The 22,671-nt window shown below is 39.6% G+C and overlaps 1 protein-coding gene across 2 annotated transcripts in view; it reads left to right on the top strand.

The window, feature by feature from the left end:
* The window catches only part of Trip11 (thyroid hormone receptor interactor 11), a 71,512-nt gene that overhangs the window by 30,062 nt on the left and 18,779 nt on the right, over positions 1-22,671 (top strand). For both annotated transcript variants that reach the window (XM_031357806.1, XM_031357807.1), the window contains exons 12-16: positions 3,470-3,610; positions 4,480-4,673; positions 8,815-8,978; positions 10,719-10,822; positions 16,623-16,722. In XM_031357806.1, the coding sequence (XP_031213666.1) occupies positions 3,470-3,610; positions 4,480-4,673; positions 8,815-8,978; positions 10,719-10,822; positions 16,623-16,722 (703 nt within the window). The remainder of the gene's footprint in view (positions 1-3,469; positions 3,611-4,479; positions 4,674-8,814; positions 8,979-10,718; positions 10,823-16,622; positions 16,723-22,671) is intronic.

Below are 22,671 nucleotides of genomic sequence, written 5' to 3'. Positions count from 1 at the left end.
GAGCTATAGTAAGTATTTTATTACTTGACTGTACTTGGTATAACTTAAATAATTTTTTTAAGGATTTTCTTTATGTAATTTAAAGGTACCTTTTTTAACCTATACAGCTTGAGCAGCTTTAGTTGAAAATCAGAAATGGTCCAAAGTCCGAGACTTTGATGACCAACCTGATGGAGTGCCACCTCACAGGGTTTATATATTATTACCACCTTCCTCTTCTGAGTTGTCCCCTGAACCTTAGATGTAGATTTTGTGTTACAGATAAATTAATTCTGTATGGATACCTCATGTTAGCTTGTTTTCTTTATTTTGGCTAGTTGCGAATTCTTAAAATCATCTCTACCCACTACAAAAATAAGCATTTTTTTAAAATTTTTTTTATTAGGTGTTTTTATTTACATTGCAAATTTTATCCCCTCTGAAAACTCCCCTATCACATCCCCCCTCTCCCTGCTCACTAACCCACCTGCTCCTGCTTCCCTGTCCTGGCATTCCTCTACACCAGGGCATCAAGCTTTCATGAAACCAAGGGCCTCTCTCCTCTCATTGATGTCCCACAAGGCCATCCTCTGCTACATATGGGGCTGGAGCCTTTAGTCCTACCATGTGTACTCTTTGGTTGGTGGTTTAGACCCTGGGAGCTCTGAGGGCACTAGTTAGTTCATATTGTTGTTTGTCCTAAGGGGCTGCAAACCCTTTAGTTCCTTGGGTCCTTTCTCTAACTCCTTCGTTGGGGATCCTGTACTCAGTCCAATGGATGGCTGTGAGCATCCACTTCTCTATTAGTTGGGCACTGGCAGAGCCTCTCAGGAGTTGGCTATATCAGGCCCCTGTCAGTAAGGACTTGTTGATATCCACAATAGTGTCTGGGTTGGATCCCTAGGTGGGACATTCACTGGATGGCCTTTTCTTCAGTTTCTGCCCCATCTTTGAGGGGTGAAATTGATTACTTATCTGTGGGTCTAAATAAGTTTTTAGAATGGATTTAGAAACTATACTGATTTAGTAAAGTGAGAATAGTGGGTTCTATTTTAGGGTCTATGACCCCACTAGCCACAGATGCTTGGCTAGGTTTAGACTACCAGGAGTGAATTCCCCCTTACTGGCAGGCTCTAAGTCCTATTAGTAATCTGTCGGTTACTCCTAACATATAAGTGACACACTACATTGGTGATGCCTTGACAGGCTGGTCCTTGTGGTCCAGAGGCTTTACAGGTGAGTAGGACTACTAGCTGCTTTCTCTGTATGCCTCTTGTATCCACCTTCATATACTGTGAGAACCTAGTGCTCAGGGAGGGGCTTCCAGGTCAGTCCAGTCCAGTCCCTTCAAGCCTATGACCAAAGTGTGTGTGTGCCTTCAGGTTCTGGGAGGCAGCCAGGGCCGTGTCAGGGTTTTTGGGGAGGTCTCCTGGACTCTCCTGGCCAGCAGCTCAAAGGGAACTTTCCAGTGCCCAGCACTAGAGTTTTGTAGGATAGGTTTTGGCTCTTGTGGGGGGCATTATCATCACAAGTGGTATGACTTTTTTTAAACTAGTATATATGTGTGGTTTTTTTTTTTCTTTTTTCTTTTTTGGTTTTTCGAGACAGGGTTTCTCTGTATAGCCCTGGCTGTCCTGAAACTCACTCTGTAGACCAGGGTGGCCTCGAACTCAGAAATCCGCCTGCCTCTGCCTCCCAAGTGCTGGGATTAAAGGCGTGCGCCACCACCACCTGGCCATATATTATTTTTAAGTAAACATAAAATAATGTTTTTCTATGACTTTCAAATGCATTTAGTATTATTTATCATTCCTCTCTCCTCCTCTCTTCTTCTATGTTACCCTCTCAAATTAAAAGTCCCCCCCTATATTTCTTCCATTTTCTCCTTTATATCACCCATGTCCTAATATCGCTCATGTTTCTTTTTAAAATTTTTTTAAAATTTATTTTTATTCTTTAATCCTTTTTTACAGTCCAGATTTTATCCCCCTCCTGGTCTGTCCCCTGACCACTCCCCCATCACCCCCATCTCCAACCCCATCCCACCAGATCTCCCTGGGGCTTCAAGTTGCTCAAGGGTTAGGTGCATCTTCTCTCACTGAAACCAGACTGGGCAGTCCTCTGCTGTATATGTGTTGGGACCTCATATCAGCTGGTATATGCTGCCTGGTTGGTGGCTTAGTGTCTGAGAGATCTCAGGAGTCCAGGTTAATGAGGCTGCTGGTCTTCCCAAGGGGCCACCCTCCTCCTCAGCTTCTTCCAGATTTTCCCCAATTCAGCCACAGGGGTCCCCGGCTTCTGTCCATAGGTTGTGTAACTCTTTCAGCTGCTTGTTGGGCCTCACAAAGGGCTCCTGTCTTCAAGCACACTGTGGCATCAGTAACAGTGTCAGGGTCCCAGGCCTCCCCTTGAGCTGGATCCCAGTTTTGGCCTGTTATTGGACCTCCTTTCTCTCATGCTCTTCTCCATGTTTCTTTTATTTTTCTGTCTTTGTTTTTTGTTTGTTTTGTTTTGTTTTTCAAGTACTAGGGATTGAACCTAGGGCTTCCTCACACATGCTAGGCAAGGGCTCCATCACTAAGCCAGTTTCCCAGACCCTTTGAAAAGGTTTGGTTTTTTTTGGATGGGGGTGGGTGGGTTCTTGAGATAGAGCCTCATTACATAATTCTGGCTTGCCTAGAAGTTACTGTGCAAACCATGATGGCCTTGAACAGCCTCTGCTGGATTAAAGGCATGGCTCCTTTGAAAATGTTTCTCATGAACATTTCTTTTAGCATAGCTTTGGGTCAACAGACAAGTTGTAGAGATTGTGAAGAAAGTTTTCATCGACTTAAGACAGGGTTTCTCTGTGGAGCCCTGGCTGTCCTGGAACTTGTTCTGTAGACCAGGCTGACCTAGAACTCACAGAGATGCTCCTGCCTCTGCCTCCTGAGTGCTGGATTAAAGGTGTGAGCCCCTACCACCTGGTCCAGTTTATCTTAGTGTCTTACATATCTCAGTGGTTGTTACAGCTAAATGAAGCAGCACTGCAGCAGGGCTGAAGCTCGAGCTTACTGGAAGTCTACAGTGCTCATCCCTTTTCCTTGCTGCAGGGTGATGTGTAATGGAGGGAACCACACCATGTGTAGATGTCACGTGTCCTCGGGGTGCTGTATAACGTAGGACACCACATCATGTGTAGATGTCACATGTCCTTGGGGTGTTGTGTCGTGTAGGACACAACACCATGTGTAGATGTCACGTGTTCTCAGGTTACTGGGTTGTGTAGGACACCACACCATGTGTAGATGTCACATGTTCTCAGGTTACTGCATAGTGTAGGACTCCACACCATATGTAGATGTCACATCTCCTTCATCGTCTTTCAGAGTGTCTTTGGATTTTGTTGAGTTTGTTCCTACTAACTATATTTTAAAATTATTTAATGAAGAACATGTCTTTTTTGAAAATCTATTATTCTTTAAAGCTAAAGTTGTTTTTTTTCCAAAAGGGCAAGGCCGGGGAGCTAAATCAACTTTTAAATGCAGTTAAATCAATGCAGGAGAAGACAGTTACATTTCAACAGGAAAGAGACCAAGTTATGTTGGCCCTGAAACAGAAGCAAATGGAGAACAGTGCCCTGCAGAATGAGGTATACCGTGACTGTCATGGACAGTGACTCAGCCTGGGTGTTTAGTAACCGTTAATAAGGCAGATGTTCTTTTCTCTTCCTCTGATGTGCTGTAGTAGGGTTTTAATCTTCCTAGGGTACAGTATTATTTAGTTTTCAAAAGGGAAAACTATGATGCAATATATACCTTTCATATAAGAAAATTATTTCACTCATAATGTATGAAAAAAATGAGATTTACTAAAAAGGTACTCTGCCGTAATAGCCCAATACTTTTGTATAATTCCATTTCCTTTATAAACCCACACAGATGAGACCTTGCAAAAGTAAAGCTTCTATAGGAATCTTTAATATAATTTGGGGAGAAGTTTTCCCTGCATAAACATACTTTGCAGCATGTGGCATTAGTATATTAATATATTATTATATAATATATAATATAATTGATGTTAATAATAATTATACTTGTTATAATTAAGTAAACATGTTTTATATAATTAATTAAAATATATTATGATTAAAATATATTTAAAATAAATATATTATTTTTGTGTTTTATTTTATTTTATTTTTTCTTTTTTTCGGAGGGGAAACTGGGAAAGGAGATATCATATGACATGTAAATAAAGAAAATATCTAATAGCCAGCCTGGTCTACAGAGTGAGTTCCAGGACAGTCAGGGCTATACAGAGAAACCCTGTCTCGAAAAACCAAAAAAAAAGAAAAAAGAAAAAAGAAAAAAGAAAATATCTAATAAAAAATAAAATAAGTATTATAATTAACAGTTATAGGTACAATATACTAATACATTTCCATAATGTGGAACAAATTGATCTTTTGTGGGGCTTTGCATTGCATAGAAGGAAAGTAAAGAAAACCCCTCTGCTTAGGTTCAACGGTTCCGGGACAAAGAATCCCGGCTAAACCAGGAGCTGCAGAGATTGCGCGACCACCTCTTAGAGTTGGAAGACTCTCATACCCGGGAAGCTTTGGCTGCAGAAGACAGAGAGGCTAAACTGAGGAAGAAGGTCTCAGTGTTGGAGGAAAAGCTAGTTTCATCCTCTAATGCAATGGAAAACGCAAGGTGAGTTTTTCTTTTGGGTATGAACTTTAACTGGTCATTTGTTGAGTCTCATGCTCTGTAAACATTTTTCTTCTGTTAGTTCATTTTTCACAAACGTCATTGTTTCCATTTTACAGATGAAGGGTCTTAGGGTGAAGTGGTATAAAGCTTGCTCCAGGCATACAGTGTGGGGCTCATGAGGCTCTAACACACAAGCTTCCTGTCACTTAACCAGTCTTAGGTACTGTCACTTGCCATTTAAGGGGAATGGTTCTGAAGTAGTCAGGTTGTATTGGCTCTGTCCAGTTCCCCAAGAGGTAATTTAGTTAGTTCATAAGGTCTTACTTTTCAGCAGACAAAGCTGATGACATGAAAGTGCGTGGGCAGCAGTGGTCAGAGACATAGGTCAGATGGAGAAGCCACCCTGTGGCCTAGTAGGTTTCCGTGACTAGGTCCCTTCTTAAGTATTTACAGTTTTCATTTTCCTCAGTATAAAGATTTGATATTTAGTGCTTGGTTTTGTTTTTGAGATAGGGTCTCACTAACTCACACTGGTTTCAGACTTGAGCTTCTCCTGCCTCTGCTTCCCAAGTGCTAGGATTACTGTCATACCTGACTGCACCCTACAAGAATATTACATTTTAGAAAAATCACAAAAGCTAAGAAGACATAAAGCAGAGTTCCACTCACCCAAGATCATTATTTGTACTGGTTTATGCCTTTCTATTTGATGTATATAGTCTGTCTCTTAAAGAGCAAAAATGAGATCATTTTATTACTACTGTCTTGTGACCTTTTTTAGTACTACATAGTATGTCATTATACAGTGAGTCATATATTTCTGCAACAATAGTCTATGACAGCATAGCCTAGCATTAATTTACTGACTCGTTTATTACTGGACATTGCTGTTTGTAGCCTACATGTGTTGTGTGCATGCAGCACATTGGTTTGTTTCCCTGGAGCTGGACTTAGTTGTGAGCTGCCTGATGTGGCTACTGGCAATCACACTCAGGTCGTCTTAATCCATCTGAGCCATCTCTCTAGCCCTGGGGTGTTTTAACTTTTGAATAGAACTAAGAGCATTGTTGTGAAACCTGAAAGTATACAAAGTGTTGATGTTAGAATATTTCCTAAGGGCATTTTAAAACTTTAGAGATTGTGTTGTTAAGTTAACTTTTAGAAAGTTGTGTTCATTTATATTTCCAAGTGTAGTCACATTACATTTTTTCTTTTTATTGTGTTCAGTGCTGGGGTGATATGAGGAGACAGTAGATAGACTGTGTGTAAGAGAGAGCAATGAAAGTGAGTCCTACCCTACACAAGGATAGAGTAGTGTGCTTTCTTACTAAGATGGAAAATGCATTCAATATGAAAATTAAAACAGTGAGTGCTCATTTATACATAGGTAGAAATGCCAAAACAACTTAAGGCTGTAACAGTATATACTGAAATCCTTTATTGCAGTTTTCAAGCCTGTTATTTTTTTCTAATATCTTTAGTCTCTATCCATTTTATTTACCATTCGGAATAAACTTTCAAGATACAGATCTTCAAGTAGAGCTCCGGTCTTACCTGACCAATCTGGATCACTCAGCTCCCCAAATACTATCTTTCTATTTCTTTTTCCCTTCCTTTTTTTTTTTTGTCATGTTCTGACCAAAGGATGAACCTGTCTCTCTTAAGAGATTTTCTGTGACTCTTACCTATTTTTCTTTTTCTTTTTTTTTCTATGGTCCTGGCATTCCCCTACACTGAGGCATAGAACCTTCACAGGACCAAGGGCCTCTCCTCCCATTGATGACGACTAGGCCATCCTCTGCTACATATGTGGCTGGAGCCATGAGTCCCTCCACGTATGCTCTGTGGTTGCAATTCTGCTTTCTTCATAGAGCATTATTTTAGTACCCTGGCCCTTATATCTAAAACCAAACCCTGTTGTGATGCCTTTTTTCTAAACATGTATAGTGCTTTGAATCTTTGATGGTCCTTGTATTTTCATTTAATGTGTAGGCCATTGTTGCATGTCTTAATGTGTCCTATAAAAAAACAAAACAAAACATAAGTTCACTTGTGTCTAGAAATGATGCTGTTGAACTTCTATCCTTTCCACAATATATATTAAACATAGATTAATTGACAGTAAATTTTTGTCATGTGAGAAAATCCAATCTACAAGCCACATTATGGCTTTGTGAATATTTAAAAACTCATTTATCCTTACAGTCATGCTTTGAATTGCTAACCAGTCAAATTGAATGAATAAAAATCTAAGGACATTTGGAGACAGTTTAGGTCTTAGTTTATCTCTCCACAAGAGGGTGCTGCTGGGTAAAATATCTTCCAAGTGACAGTTGCTTTTAATGGGCTTACACTTGAGTAAGGGTTTAACGGGATATTAAATAGTCATAAAGACCATTGTGGTATCCAAAAATAATCATCATTAACCAAAGACACACTCCAAAGGTAAGATACAAACCAAGTCAGGTGTTGTAGTGCATGCTTTTAATCCCAGCACTTTCTAGGCAAGTAGAGTTTGAGGCCAGCCTTGTCTACTTAGTGAGTTACAGGCCAGCCAAAGGCTACATAAGACTGTACCTCAAAATTAACAAAAACAAGTGAATCAATTAATTTTTTAAAAGGTGTAACTCAAGATAGGTGCTGTAATGGTTAGTGTTGCCAGCCTGACAGGATTTATTATCTTGTAGGTGACAGGCCTCTGGTCATGCCTGGGGAATTATGCAGAGAGCATGACTGAGGTGGGGAGACCTATATCTTCTGTAAGCAGCACCTTTCTGTGGTCTGGGGCCCTGCACTCAGTGAAAGGGGAAAGCAAGCCAACACAATTGTTTTTGTTGTCTGTTTCTTGACTGTGGATGCATATGGTCAGCAGCCTACCCAGACTCTTGCCTCTATGACTTCTCGGCTGTGCTGGACTGTATCTTCAAACTGCGAACCAAATAAGCTTTCTTAAGTTGCTTCTTGTCATGTATTTGGTTGTAGTAATAGGAAAAGCAACAAAAGCAGTTGCTAGTCTCTTAGGGACCTCTGGGGTCGTATTTGGAGAAGTGATAGGGCTTCTGTTTGCCATGTAGACAGAAGAAACTTAAAGAAAAAGATGAGCAATCAGAACAACTTGCCATTGGAAAGTTACAATTCACCATGATGCATGTGTGAGGTGCAAACAGATGTCATTTGACTTCATTCCATATTAGAGATGAAGCTGATAAATGATGTGAATTGGAATATATGATAAATTATACTGTGGAATTTAAGTCTAGAAACTTGAAAGTTGCAAGCTACTTGTAAAAACTTTTTTGCTGTAGTTTCTTTTTTTTAAGATTTATTTATTTTTATGTATATGAGTACACTGTCGCTGTACAGATAGTTGTGAGCCATCATGTGGTTGCTGGGAGTTGAACTCAGGACCTCTGCTCACTCTGTCCTGCTTGCTCAGGCACAAAGATTCATTCACTATTATATGTAAGTACACTGTAGCACACTGTAGCCCTCTTCAGACACACCAGAAGAGGATGTCAGATTTCATTACAGATGGTTGTGAGCCACCATATGGTTGCTGGGATTTGAACTCAGGACCTTTGGAAGAGCAGTTTGTGCTCTTAACCTCTGAGCAATCTCTTCAGGCCATAGTTTCTTATTTAACCTAATTTTTAATTTTTAAAAGGACCATTGTTTGTTGAGAGTCAAATTCAAAGGATGATTGACAGAAACAGATCAGAGTAACTCTTGCAGGTATTTTTGTTTGTTAATTAACTTGATTTAGCATACCAAATGTAGGGAAAGTCAAACTGGAGAAGTGTGGAATTTCAGTTTATAAAACTAAAGGTCTGGAGATGGATGGATAGAGGGGCGAATGATGGGTGGGTGGGTGATGGTGCTTATACTGCAGTATGAGTGGCCATAATTCCTCCAAGCTATGCACTTGATAGTGAATATGCAGCAGATATTCACTGGTTTTACCCCAGTTTTAAAAATTCAGAGAAGTGGGTTTTTTGGTCTCGATACATTCGCACTAAAATACATTGCAGTATTAACCAGACTTTAATGTATTAAGATATAGGGAAAGCATTTTGTTGTTGTTGTATTTGTTTTTAAGCTACTTAAATAGATGGAGCAGTCTGCCTTTCTTTGTTTATTGCAGTCATCAAGCCAGTGTGCAAGTGGAGTCTCTACAAGAACAGCTGAGCATGGTCTCTAAGCAAAGGGATGAGACAGCGCTGCAACTCTCTGTCTCCCAGGAACAAGTGAAGCAGTACTCCCTGTCACTAGCCAACCTGCAGATGGTTCTCGAACACTTCCAACAAGGTAAGCTACTTACCTGCTCCATGTCTTAGCAAAGAAACATTGTATTTATGGTAATTTTGCCTTATTTGAATATGAAGTTAGGCATAGGAAATAAATGGTTACTGATTTAAGAGGAAAAGATAAGTCAGTACTACTAAGTTAATTAATACTATTTTTATGATTAAAACTATCATAATTTTAAAGTTTTAGTATCTTATCACTAATATGATAAAGTTGAGGAGTTAGAAAAGTAACTTCAAAGAAGGAGAATCAAGTGCTAGAGGAGGATGTACAGGGCTGATGCAATGGCTCAATGAGAAGGTGCTTGCTGCTAAGCATTAGGACCTGAGTTTGATTCCCCAGGACCTGTGTAGCAGTAGGAGAGAACCCATTCTTACAAGTTCTTCTTTGACCTCCACATGCACACTATGGTCTGGATGCAGGCAGACATACACAGGAAGTAAATAAATAAGCATTTATTAAGTGGCCAGATGTGGTGGCACACAACTTTAATACTCATACTAGGGTAACAGCCAGACAGGTTTCTGTGAGTTCTAAACAAGCCTGGTCTACATAGAGAGTTCTAGGACAGCCAGGGCTACATAGAAAGACCCTGTCTTAAAAATCTCAAAAAGCAAAAATGAAAGAAAAAAAAATTAAAAGAAAAGCATACAAAGAAGAGATAGCATACATATAGAAAGAATTGCTAGATTTTTGAAGCCCCTTTTAAGTATTAATCATCATAATTACTGTTCTTTGAAATATTAACTTGTTCATAACTGTTCATTTGTATTTGAGGTGGCTACAAATAGAAAATACTGTTTTAGAGACAGACTAACAGAGACTAGAATAGTTTTATGCTATTTGGTTTACCTGCTTCAGATCTCTAACCCATCAATTTGTTGATCCAATATATCTAGTAACTATTAATTGGATTAACTGCTGGTTTGATGGAGAGGATAGAGTAGAAGATATTTTTGTGCCTAACAAAACTTTAATTTGTACTTATGTGATCCTCTAGGGCTACACATTTAGCTGAAATCTTTAAATACACTCTTCCTCACATCCTGGCAGATGTGCTCGTGCACACCTTCAACCCTAGCACCGAGGGCACAGGGTAGACTACTCTGAGTTACATAGATCTAGGCAGGGCTACATAGTGGGGCCAAAAAAAAAAAAAAACCAACCCTGTTTTGTTTTTGTATTTTTTCTAGACATGGTTTCTCTGTATTAGCCCTGGCTGTCCTGGAACTCACTCTGTAGACCAGGCTGGCCTCGAACTCAGAAATCCGCCTGCCTCTTTGCTCAACCCTGTGTTTTTAATGTAATTACTAGACTGAGTGTGAGAACAAAGGAGCGTGTTGTGGCGGCTATAGAAAGTATTTGTAAGAAGAAGCAGAGTGGGGGGTTATTACTGGTGAGAGAAGAGCTTGCAAGGCAGAGACGTACTCACTAGGACAACTTTGAGGTGATTGGTTTTTTGGTTGTTTTTTTTTTGTTTTTTTGTTTTTTTGTTTTTTTGTTTTTTTGTTTTTTTTTTTTTTTTTTTTTTGGTTTTTCGAGACAGGGTTTCTCTGTGTAGCCCTGGCTGTCCTGGAACTCACTCTGTAGACCAGGCTGGCCTTGAACTCAGAAATCCGCCTGCCTCTGCCTCCCAAGTACTGGGATTAAAGGCGTGCGCCACCACTGCCCAGCGAGGTGATTGTTTTTTTAATTATTAAAAGTCCAAATGATGTACTATAACTTTTCCTTTGTCCTTAGAGGAAAAAGCTATGTATTCTGCTGAATTAGAAAAGCAAAACCACCTCTTGGCTGAATGGAAGAAAAAGGCAGAGAGTCTGGAAGGAAAAGTGTTATCGCTGCAGGTAGGCAAAACAACTTCCTTCTAAGATCTATGACTTTGAAATAGGCTCATAAACCAATCATCTGCTATTTAATGTTTGAGTGATTATATCTAGCCCTCTATTGTCGGGCTAAGAATCTCTCAGTTTGACTTAACATTTAGAGCAGACCCAGTGAATGTGAGCTGAAAGTCACTTTAAATGCTTTACCACACTTTAGTATCTTAGGGGCTCTGCAAAATGAAAACAAATTAATCTACAGAACTAAGTTGAATTTTTCTCTTTCTGTTTTGTATACTGTATTTCACACTTATTCAGGATTTTATATATTATCTCATTTGGTCTTTTCTTGTGGTTCTTTCTCTTACTCATTTTAGTAATTTGAGGGAGTTTGCTTTGTTCTGTGGCATTTTGTTTCTTGAGTCAGGGTCTTACTTTGTAGCCCAGGCCAAACTTCAGTCAGTTCTTGCCTTCATCTTCCAGATGCTGAGATGCAGAAGTGAGTCACTATGCTCAGTCTTTTATTATATAGCCTCTTGAAATTTTTTCCTCCATTTTCTATTTTATATATAATGTCATATATAAAGTGTGGGTGAAATCAGCCTCTGCCGAGATATGATGCCAGAGTGACTTGCCTTGGGTTTGGAGATGTGTTTCTTAGTCATAGGTAGACTCTGACAGTAGCTGGTGAAAGTAATGAATACTTTATCCGGACTTAATGATGGACATTCTGTTTAGGACTGGTGATAGTCCAAGAAAGGAAATATACTATTACTAAGATTAAAAGTTTTTATTAAATATTGGGTGGCTGTAAACATTTTAATGTGTATATTACTATATGTAAAATATGTTGGTGACTGAAGGACATGCTCTCCATCAAGTGTGTTGGAACGCTGTCTTCGTGCAGTTCCTGTGGACTCTTCCAGAGTCATCCTTCCAATTTCTATAGAAACTGGATTCTACTTTTTTCCCATTTACTGAGACAGAGTTTTATATTCTATGCATGCAGTATGCTTATTATGGACTTCCTTCTTTACCTCTCGTGGTACACACACATTTCTATCAGCTAGGCTTCTATTAGAATTGCTAAATTATAGAGTATATATGACAACCTAAGCTTTATCAGAGGATAGTGTTCTTTCCTTCCTTCCTTTTTTCCTTCTTTCCTCCCTTCCTTCCTTCTTTCCTTCCTTTTTTGTTGTTTGCTTGTTTTGTGCAATAATAACCCTGGCTGTCCTGGAATTCATGAGGATAGTTTTCTAAACATGATCATGTTAATTTACCCTGACTATTAATGTTTTAATGATTCTTGTTCTGTATCCTTGTCAACATGTTACATCATCAGACTTGGGAGTTTTACTACACTGGTAGCTGGGAAGGTATATTATTTATTTTGTACAGTTTTGACTACAGCCAGGGTAACTGATAAAGAAAATGACTTTGTTGGCATATGCTTCTGGGGGCTGGGAACTCTGATATTGAGGGACTTGTATCTGACCAGGGCTGTCTTGTTACATCATCTCCTTGTAGGACCATTAAGACACAACTGGTAGGGGCCTGAATTTGTCCTTTCTTATAAGGCCCACTCCAGCAGCAATGACATTTTTCCCAAAAGACAGTGCTCTAGTGACCCAAATGCCTTTCATTAGGACTGCTTTCAGCTCTCAGTTTCCTTATCAAAGTTTATTAATGTATCTATAAAGATATATTTTTGTTTTGTTTTGCTTTTTGATAGAAGGCTTCTCTATGTAGTCTTTGTTATATTCGAGCTTGTTATGTAGACTAGACTAGCCTTGAACTCATAGAAATCCTCCTACCTCTACTTCCCAAGTTCTGAGGTTAAAGGTGTACATCAAAAAATAATTTTTTTAAAAAAAGATTTATTTTATGTATATGAGTACACTGTAGCTGTCTTCAGACACACCAGAAGAGGGCATCGAATCTCATTGCAGATAGTTGTGAGCCACTGTGTGGTTGCTGGGAATTGAACTCAGGACCTCTGGAAAAGGAATCAGTGCTCTTAACTGCTGAGTCATCTCACTAGCCCCCCAAAGTAGATTTTTATTCAACACTTTTAATTGTGTCCAGTGGTCTCTTAGAGTGAAAGTCCAATTTTTTTACAAAACTAGTTTTATTTTTAATTTAAAGTGTAATTTATCATTTTTTAAAGAGCAAAATAAGCCAGAAGAAACTTAAGAGAAAATTAGTAAAAATAAAAGGTAAATAAGTAAAATAAAATCCAAACAAATGACAGAGTAACAAAACATAAGTGCTGATGTGCAAAGACAGTTCTTCTCTATTGTCCTCTTAAGAGGGCTGGGCTGTAGCCCAGTGGTGGAGTGCTTGCACAGAGAAAATGACACCCTGGATTCTGTTTCTAGCACAGCAAACCCCACAGACCAAAACTCCCATGTCATACATAGAAACACTATGAAGCTGTGGTTTTTTGTTTGTTAATGTTTTTTTATGTTTAGGTCTTTAAAAAATTACTTAAATTTTCTTTATACCAAATTTAGATTTATAGGTTTGGAATAATGACATAGCTACTTAAAGTCTTTTTGTTTCAGACCTCATCAGAGTACAGCCCCCTGCAACCCACCCACCCCTGCTCACTCTCCCATCCCCCTTCCCTGGGGCATCAAGTCTCTACAGGATTAGGTGCATCCTCTCCCACTGAGAGGCACCTACAAGGCATTCTTCTGTTACATATATGCTGAGGGGTCATGGACCAGCCCATGCTCTTTGGTTGGTGGCTTAGTTTCTGGGAGCTCCCAGGGATCCAGATTAGTTGACACTGTTGGTCTTCCTATGGGGTTACCATCCCCTTCAGCTCCTTTAGCCCTTCCCATAACTCTTCCATTGGGGTCCCTGACCTCAGTCCAATGGTTGGCTGTAAGTATCTATGTCTGTCTCTGTTGGCTGCTGGTAGAGTTTCTCAGAGGATAGCCATGCTAGGCTCCTATCTGTAGGCACCACATGGCATCAGTAACAGTGTCAAGGTTTTGGTGCATGCCCATGGGATAGATCCCAAGTTGGGCTGGTCACTGGATGGCTTTTCCTATAATCTCTACTCCGTTTTTGTACCTGTATAGTCAGGAACAATTCTGGGTCAAAAACTCTGAAGGTAGGTTGGTGATGCCATCCCTCTACTAGGGGCTCTGTCTATCAATTGAAGGTAGTCTCTTCAGGTTCCATCTCCCCACTATTGGGCATTTTGGCTAAGATCATCCCCATTGAGTCCTGGGACTCTGACATTCCAGTTCTCTGGGGCTTTCTAGAAGTTCCCCCCATCCCACCCCCTGTAGCTGCATATTTCCATTCATTCTCCTGACTCCTCTAGGCTTCTCTTCTGTCTACCCCCATACCTGATTCTGGCCCCCTTTCCCCTCCCCCTCCTCCTCTCTGCTTACCATGATTATTTTGTCCCCCTTTCTAAATGGGATTGAAGCATGCTTACTTGGGCCTTCCTTCTTGTTAAACTTCATACGGTCTGTGGTTTGTATCTTGAGTATTCTGTACTTTTTGGCTAATCTACACTTATCAGTGAATATATACTATGCATGTCCTTTTGGGTCTGGGTTACCTCACTCAGGATGATATTTTTTTCTATTTCAATCCATTTGCCTGCAAAATTCATGATGTCCTTGTTTTTAATAGCTGAATAATAAGTATCCCATTGTGTAAATGAACCACATTTTCGGTATCCATTCTTCGTTTAAGGAATATCTGGGTTGTTTCCAGCTTCTGGCTATTATGAATAAGGCTTCTATGAACATAGTGTAACATGTGTGTGCCCAGAAGTGGTATAGCGGGGTCTTCAGGTAGAATTATCTTGGTGTAGCTCTAACCAAGCAAGGGAAAGGTCTGTATGACAAGCACTTTAAGTCCCTGAAGTCCCCTGAAGAAAAATCCAAGAAGATCTCAGAAGATGGACAGATTTCCCATGCCCATGGATGGGTAGGATTAACATAGTGAAAATGGCCATTTTATCAAAAGCAATCTACAGATTCAGTGCAGTCTCCACCACAATTCTAACACAATTCTTCACAGACATGGAAAGAACAATTCTCAGCTTCATATGGAAAAACAAAAAACCCAGGATAGCAAAAACAATTCTCAACAATAAAAGAACTTCTGGGGAAATCACCATCCCTGACCTCTGGCTGTACTGCTGAGCAATAGTGATATAAAAACTGCATGATATTGATACAGAGAAAGACAGGTCAATCAATGGAATAGAATTAAAGACCCAGAAATAAACCCACACACCTATGATCACTTTATCTTTGACAAAGAAGCCAAAACCATACAGTAGAAAAAAGACAACATCTTCAACAAATGGTGCTGGTCCTGTTGGTGGTCTGCTTGTAAAAGATTGCAAATTGATCCATATGTATCATCTTATACAAAGCTCAAGTCCAAGTGGATCAAGGGCTTCCACATAAAACCATATACCATGAATCTACAGAAGAGAAAGTGGGAAAGAGCCTTGAACACATTGGCACAGGGGAAATTTTCCTGAACAGAACTCCAGTGGCTCAGGCTCTAAGATCAACAATTGACAAATGAGATCTCATGAAACTGAAAAGCTTCTGTAAGGCAAAGGACACTGTCAGTAGGACAAAATGGCAACCTACAGTTTGGGAAAAGATCTTTACTAACTCTACATTCAAAAGAGAGCTAATATCCAAAATATACAAAGAACTCAAGAAGTTAGACTCCAAAAAGCAAATAACCCAATTAAAAAATGGGATACAGAGTAAAACAAAGAATTCTCAGCAGAGGAATCTTGAATGGCTGAGAAATACTTAAAAAAATGTTCAACATCCTTAGTCATCAGGGAAATGCAAATCAAAACTACCCTGAGATTCCATGAGAATGGCCAAGGCCAAAAACTCAAATGACAGCACATGCTAGCAAGGCTGTGGAGAAAGGACACGCCTTCATTGCTGGTGGGGTTGCACACTGGTACAGCTACTGTGGAAATCAGTCTGGCGGTTCCTCCATGAGAGTGTTTTTGATGGTGTGATGGCTGGGTAGTTCTGACATTTAGTAGGCTAGGGATTATCAAAAGTATATTTATTGAGAAATACTACATTACAAATTTAAATATGGAGAACAAAATATTTTACAGTAATCTCTTGACTATATGTACAGTCTAGAAGTAAGGAGGATTTTAATCCCCATTAAACTCAAGAAACTATAAGAGTAAAGGAAAACCTTTGTCCCTACAAAGAGGTTAAAAGGCTAGTAGTCAGTAGACCAATTCGTGACCTCATTTTTCATTGCCCAGAGAACAAAGGGTTTCTATTTCTCATACAAGGTACTTGCACAAACTGATGATGAGGCAGTGAGGTAGAAATACACGAGCTGTGAATACAGTGAGCTCTTCATATAAGAAAGAGTTGTAACCATGCCAATGTTAGGGAGGTACTTGTTGTGGATCGTGTGCCTGATGTTGCTGAGAGTGCCTGTGCATTCTTGTTGATCATGGTCCCCACATAAGAAGCGGGGAATTTGCTTATATGTTAGCTTACAAAGGTGTAAAAGAACAAAAACATTTGTTACTGTATTTATTGACTGTATATATCTTTTAAATCTTTTATCTTGTTATTGTTACTTAAAAAATTGCTATTATCTTTTAGTAGCACCTTTATTTAATTTCTATAAAAGGGCATTGATCCATTGTAAGGGAGTATGAGGTTAGTAGGTTGCACAAACTTGCCCATGGTCACAGAGGTGCAGCTTCACCACTGGCTGAGATATTGATTCAAAGTTTGCAGGACACTTCACATACTGTTTTTAATAAACTTTCCTCCCCCAGGAACGTTTGGATGAAGCAAATGCTGCACTGGATTCAGCATCAAGACTTACAGAACAATTAGATTTAAAAGAGGAACAAATTGAAGAACTTAAAAAGCAAAGTAGGTCTTTTTTCTTTGTTCTCTGTAACAGTACTTCTGTTGACTCTGGTGTGCTCTTCTGCCATACCTTGGCACAGCTGAGTGAGGCAAGGTTATTGGACTTCCACTTGCTTCAATTTGAGTCTGAATCTAATGGAACGAGAGCCATTTGGAGAGCCTGGCTGTCCAGTCAGCTCTGGATAGTGAGCTGTGACTGTTGTGTTGCCTGTCACCCTGTTGAACAAGGGTTGATTTGACTGATCAGTTTTTATGGTTTTTGTCTTCTTGATGATAGTTCATGCTATGGCTGATATCCAATAGGCTAGAGAGGGCACATTCTCAAGTAAGGTGCTGGGTAACTGTGAAGTGAGTGGTTAAGTGTAACTTAACTAACTTTATGGTTGTGCATGGCCTTACCCCAAGGTACTCAGTACACTTGTGTTCAGTGCTTGTGAAGTTTCCCAGTTCTGTCAGTTCTCTAAAGCTGACGCCTGTACTCATTATCAACTGAATCTCAATGATAGGGTGGGTCTAACAGATGACAGCAATGGCATCGTTAAATTTAATTCTTGTTAAGGCATAGGCAAGAACTTAAAGCTTTTCTGGGGCTGTGTTTAATTAGTAACGATTTAAAGTGATTGGGTAGGTGGTGAAGGAGCCTAGGAATGCATTGGCTGAGATGTCTCTGTTGCCATAGCAGTAATATCTCTGTTAAGAAATTAAGAAATATATACCATGTGTCACAAAATGGAGATCTGAAAACACAAATAGAAGTAGCCGGAACAACAGAGATGTTGTTAAAACAGGAACAGTGATGTGGACACTCAGAAAGTAAGCCCACAAGAACTACTGGCCCCCAGGTGCAACCTCAATAACTCGGCCTAGATCCCCCAGGAGACCCAAAAGAACACAACAAAATAATAAGAAATGCAAGGGAGTTGCCATTACTGGGATAACTTGACTCTGAGACCTTGTTCTGAGTTTTGATTTTATAAGAATTGATTAGCATGGGAACTCTGAATCTCAAGTAGGCCTGAAATAGGCAGCAGGGAAACAATGGAGTGTCTGTTATGAACAGGTACCCTAACGAACGGCACCTGTTTAGTCTTTGCCTTACTCATCTGCCGTTAGTGGAACATCAGTCCCTTTATAGATTATAGAGACTGAGATTCCCTTGCAGATCTCTTTACTTGTACCAAAGCTTTGATCTTTCCGCATCACTATTCCTATCAAGGAAATGAGTGTTTGTAACGTGCCTGCCTCTGCCTCCCAAGTGCTGAGATTAAAGGTGTGTGCCACCACTGCCCTGCTTGAAATGACTTCTTTAAGGAAAGGAAGCATATATTGTGAAAATAATCTATCTAGCTAGAAGGCCAGTGCAACTGCAGTGTTAGTTGGAAGACGTGGTGAGCCGAAGAAACCCTGAGCACCCAGAGGGTTAGCCAAGGCTTTCTTGGGTCTGGGCTGTCAGTGGAGGGGAAATGGTCACTTCTGCACTAGTCACTTGTCTGTGTGTGACATCTTGATGCCAGGTGCCCTGATGTCAAAGGCCATGTTCCCTTTATTTGCCTGAGTCACTCACAGTAGACCATGGTCACATAAAGAAGAGTCTGTGACTTACTATACAGTGTTTAGAATTTGTACAAGCACCTATTTAAACTTCTAGGAATAGAAATTTTTCAGCTTTTCTTCATTGTGTCTGGTAGGGCAGGTGGCCCAGGTTCCTATTTGTGTAAAATATAGTGAATACTCATTATTAGTAAGTAGGAACTTTGGGCTCATTAGGGGTCTGTATTAGAGAAAGTTGTGCTTACTTCAGCTTGTACAACTGCTATTTGAAAAAGCCCAGGGAGCCAGTGTGGCCCAGACAGGAAAGGAACACCGCGACAGTTGGTTCTGTTGTGTCTTTAAGTTATTCCTGCCTTTAATAGCTTCTAACAGTGTTTTCTTATATTACCTCAGTGCTTAGTGCCACTTTTATATCTCTAAACACAAATGTGATTTTACTTTCTCAGTGCTGCATTCTTGATTTGATAATATAAATAAATTCTTGATTGGCTTACTTATTTCAAAAAGCATCCCTGTATGTTTTTATAAGTCATTAAGTACTTTACATGTTGATTGATGTTGTAATACTGTACTTTATTTTTAACACAAAAGTTGGCCAGACAGCAAAAGTTTTTGCCAGGAGAAACAATTTTGAAAAAGACAAATTGGTTCTTGTTGCAAGAAAATACACAGAGACTTGAATTATAAAGGCAAAGTATTGTTTCATTTCTAAGCCTCTGTAGACTAATGATTAGTTGATACACTGTTTTAAACATTTAGACAATATTAGGAAATTTACTTTAAGAAGTGGTATTTTATTCAGAATGGTTGATTATGTCATTAATACCTAGATATGACTCAGTCCAGCCAGACATAAGGAAAGAGTGGTTATATATGACCCCAATATTAAAGCAGTAGGACGTGGATGACCTCAGTCCCTCTTAGAGTATGTGATTGTCAGTGTCAGGTATGTGTAACCATGGTTTTGAGGTAAGGGCATTTATGCGCCCTGTATGAGAAACATGAAGACAGACGCCTGGTGCTTTACTGGCCAGTAAGCACCTAATGAAGACCACTTGCTCAGCTTCCCATTGTTTGCTGTGTAGAATACTAGATAGACCCGTTTCAAGGAGCTAAGGAAATGGCATGTGACAAACATTATAAGATAATAATTTAAGACAGTTGTACACATCAGTGGCCCTAAGTGGCATATCTAGTTCCTCTAGAACACTGTTAAGGGACAGAGACTTAAGGAAAGTATTAGGCCACTAGCAGGATTTCACTTAGCAATTGTGAAAACTGTTTAAACCATAAGAACTAGTTAAGCTAACCCCACTCCCACCCTCCAAGAGATCCTATGGAAGCTATATTTTAATAGACAGTGTTGACTGGTTGGTACAGGGGTTACTGTTGTTCTTCTTCTGGAGATGTTCTTTCAACATTTCACCTGGAACACTCCTTGTAACATAGTTCCAAAGACGACTTTCACATGCTATCCTGTACTTTTAAAGTCAGTGCACCAGTCTATGAAGAGAGTAGGACAGTGTCTTTATATAGTTCATCAGAGTTAAGAATTCCTAGAGACTTGTTATTAAGGAATAATTATTTTAAATATTACTTGTTATTACTTGCTATGTAAACCCAGTACAATGGGGCCATTAAAAATATGCTGTCATGTATGTAGATGGGTGCTTTGCTTTTCTCTGTTTTCATTGCCCTTAAGATAAATTCCTGTGCATTTGAAAATGATTAGATAGATTGAAGTGAAAGGTAAAAGATGATTTTTGATTTGGTAATTAATACTTTTTAGCACTGAGTTTTGTGGTATGCAAAGAAAAGTATGCTTCATAAGCAATAGAAACTTAGTTCTAGCCTTAGGATCATCTTTTGTTCTGCCTGCTAGTCTATGCCTCTGTACAGTGGAAATAGCTTATGTCGTCACTGTTTCCATGCTAGGGATGGAACCCAAGGTCTTGTGCATGCTAGGACAGTTATCTGTGTCCCAAGCCTTATAATTGTACCTTAAAGCTTTCACAACTAACTTTAAATAATGGTGGCTACTTTTTAAAATGTCTCCTATGAGGTGAAAATGGAAAAAATTCCTTACAATATTTTGAAAAAGAAAATCTATCAATTGTGTATAAAATGAGCCCCCATAAAACTTACTCTAATATATGAAGCATAAAAACATGTTTTTAAAGCTACAGAGGCAGGAGAAATCATATGACATGTAAATAAATTGTCTATTAAAAAAAGAAGGAAAAAAAGATTGAAAAAAAAAAGCCACTGAGGCAAAATGAGCTTGAAATATTTCATATGGAACTACCTTTATAATGCTGAATGGTTGCGTTTTTATTTTAAAAAAAGACATTCCATTTTCCAGGACATGATTTATACAAGAAAACATATAATGTCCTGTTGAACATAAGCCAAATACATTCCCAGACGCTTTGTTACCCAAATCTTTTGAGAGAGTTCTTTATAGATGTTTTTGGCAGAAGTGGTGGTTTTAGAGGAAACATGTAAGAAGTACCAGATGAAATTTTCTGAGTTGCCATAAATGGTTAAAAGTTATTTGTAATGATATAAACATCTGGGTATGCTCAACAATGCCAACATTTAAATTAAGGGAAAAGAATATTAGGTAAATAAGCTATTTTGTACTTCTAGTTACATTTTAGATGAGTTTGACATTAATATCTAAATGATGTTTTAGAAATTACAATTGAAAACTAAATTTTATAAACGAAGGGGAAACTAAGTCATGTATTGATGAGAATATTTTGTATACTTTATCACCTTTTCCTGAGTGATGGCTGAATTACTAAGTATATAACTTATTTTATTTGTCCTTTCCAGAGAACACCAGTCATTCATTCATTGTTATACCAAATATTCCTTGTTTCTATGCTGAGTACCAAGCACTAACTAGGCCCCAAGGATAGAGAGGTGACAAGATCTCCTTCAGAAGGTTTACAATCAGGCAGGGGGAGGGAGAAGACATGTCATGCAGTACATGCAAGGACTTGTTTTAAAAGAAGCAGAAGTTGTGGACAGCTGCACGGACACAGCAGAGCAGCTGCACATTTGAACTCACAGCTGTGACAGCATGCACACGGGCTGTGTGAGCTCAGGTCTGACAGTCCCAACAGCCAGCTGGAGGTGCGTGCAAGTCCCACCCCTGGCTGAGCAGCTGTTGGCAATTGATAGACCTTGCCAGAAGAGTTGCTTTTCTTTTAAGTGTGTAGTCCATAGTAAGGCAGCCGTGCCTAGATGGAAGGCACACATCCAAAAATATATGGACAATACACCTTGGACTTGATGGGTTATAAATAAAAGGATGCAGAATAAACAGTATAATTTTTTCCCCTCCAATTATAAAAAGGGAAAAAGCCACAAGGTTAGGTGGGTAGAGAAGCGGAAGAGGAATCTGGGAGACCCTGTAGGGAAGAGAAGGAAGATTAAAGCATGCTGAACAAAATTATCCAAGAGCTAATTTTAAAATTTTAAATTGGTTTTAAACTGTTTTTTTTTTTTTTTTTTTTTTTTTTTTTTTTTTTTTTTTGGTTTTTCGAGACAGGGTTTCTCTGTATAGCCCTGGCTGTCCTGATACTCACTCTGTAGACCAGGCTGGCCTCGAACTCAGAAATCCGCCTGTTTCTGCCTCCCAAGTGCTGGGATTAAAGGCGTGCGCCACCACCACCCGGCTTTTAAACTGTTTTGAAAGAGTTTTCTGTACAAGTAGTATTCCATTGTATTTGGTACTAGTGGTATAGGAGGGAAATAAAGATTAGTGAGTGATGCATCTTTTCTTTTAAGTGATGGATGCATACAGGCTAAGTAGATTGGTAACTAGGGAAAAATCATTCTGAATGGAGGGATTCACATGAAATGAGGTGGCATATGAGAGTATGTGTTGGTGTGGAGGGTGGTGTGGTGGTGTGGAGGGTGTGGTAGTGTGGAGGGTGTGTTGGTGTGTTGGTGTGTGGGTGTGTTGGTGTGGAGGGTGTGTTGGTGTGTGGGTGTGTTGGTGTGTGGGTGTGTTGGTGTGTGGGTGTGTTGGTGTGGGTGTGTTGGTGTGGAGGGTATGTTGGTGTGTGGGTGTGTTGGTGTGTGGGTATGTTGGTGTGGAGGGTGTGTTGGTGTGTTGGTGTGTGGGTGTGGAGGGTGTGTTAGTATGTGGGTGTGGAGGGTGTGTGGGTGTGTTGGTGTGGAGGGTGTGTTAGAGTGGAGGGTGTGTGGGTATGTTGGTGTGGAGGGTGTGTTGGTGTGTGGGTGTGTGGGTGTTGGTGTGTGGGTATGTTGGTGTGGAGGGTGTGTTGGTGTGTGGGTGTGTTGGTGTGGAGGGTGTGTTGGTGTGTGTGTGTGTGTGTTGGTGTGGAGATTGTGTGGGTGTGTTGGTGTGGAGGGTGTGTTGGTGTG

This window comes from Mastomys coucha, unplaced genomic scaffold (assembly GCF_008632895.1).
Source record: "Mastomys coucha isolate ucsf_1 unplaced genomic scaffold, UCSF_Mcou_1 pScaffold6, whole genome shotgun sequence".
NCBI lineage: Eukaryota > Metazoa > Chordata > Mammalia > Rodentia > Muridae > Mastomys > Mastomys coucha.
Note: the sequence above shows the minus strand (reverse complement) of the source record. Positions and strands in the feature narration are given on the sequence as shown.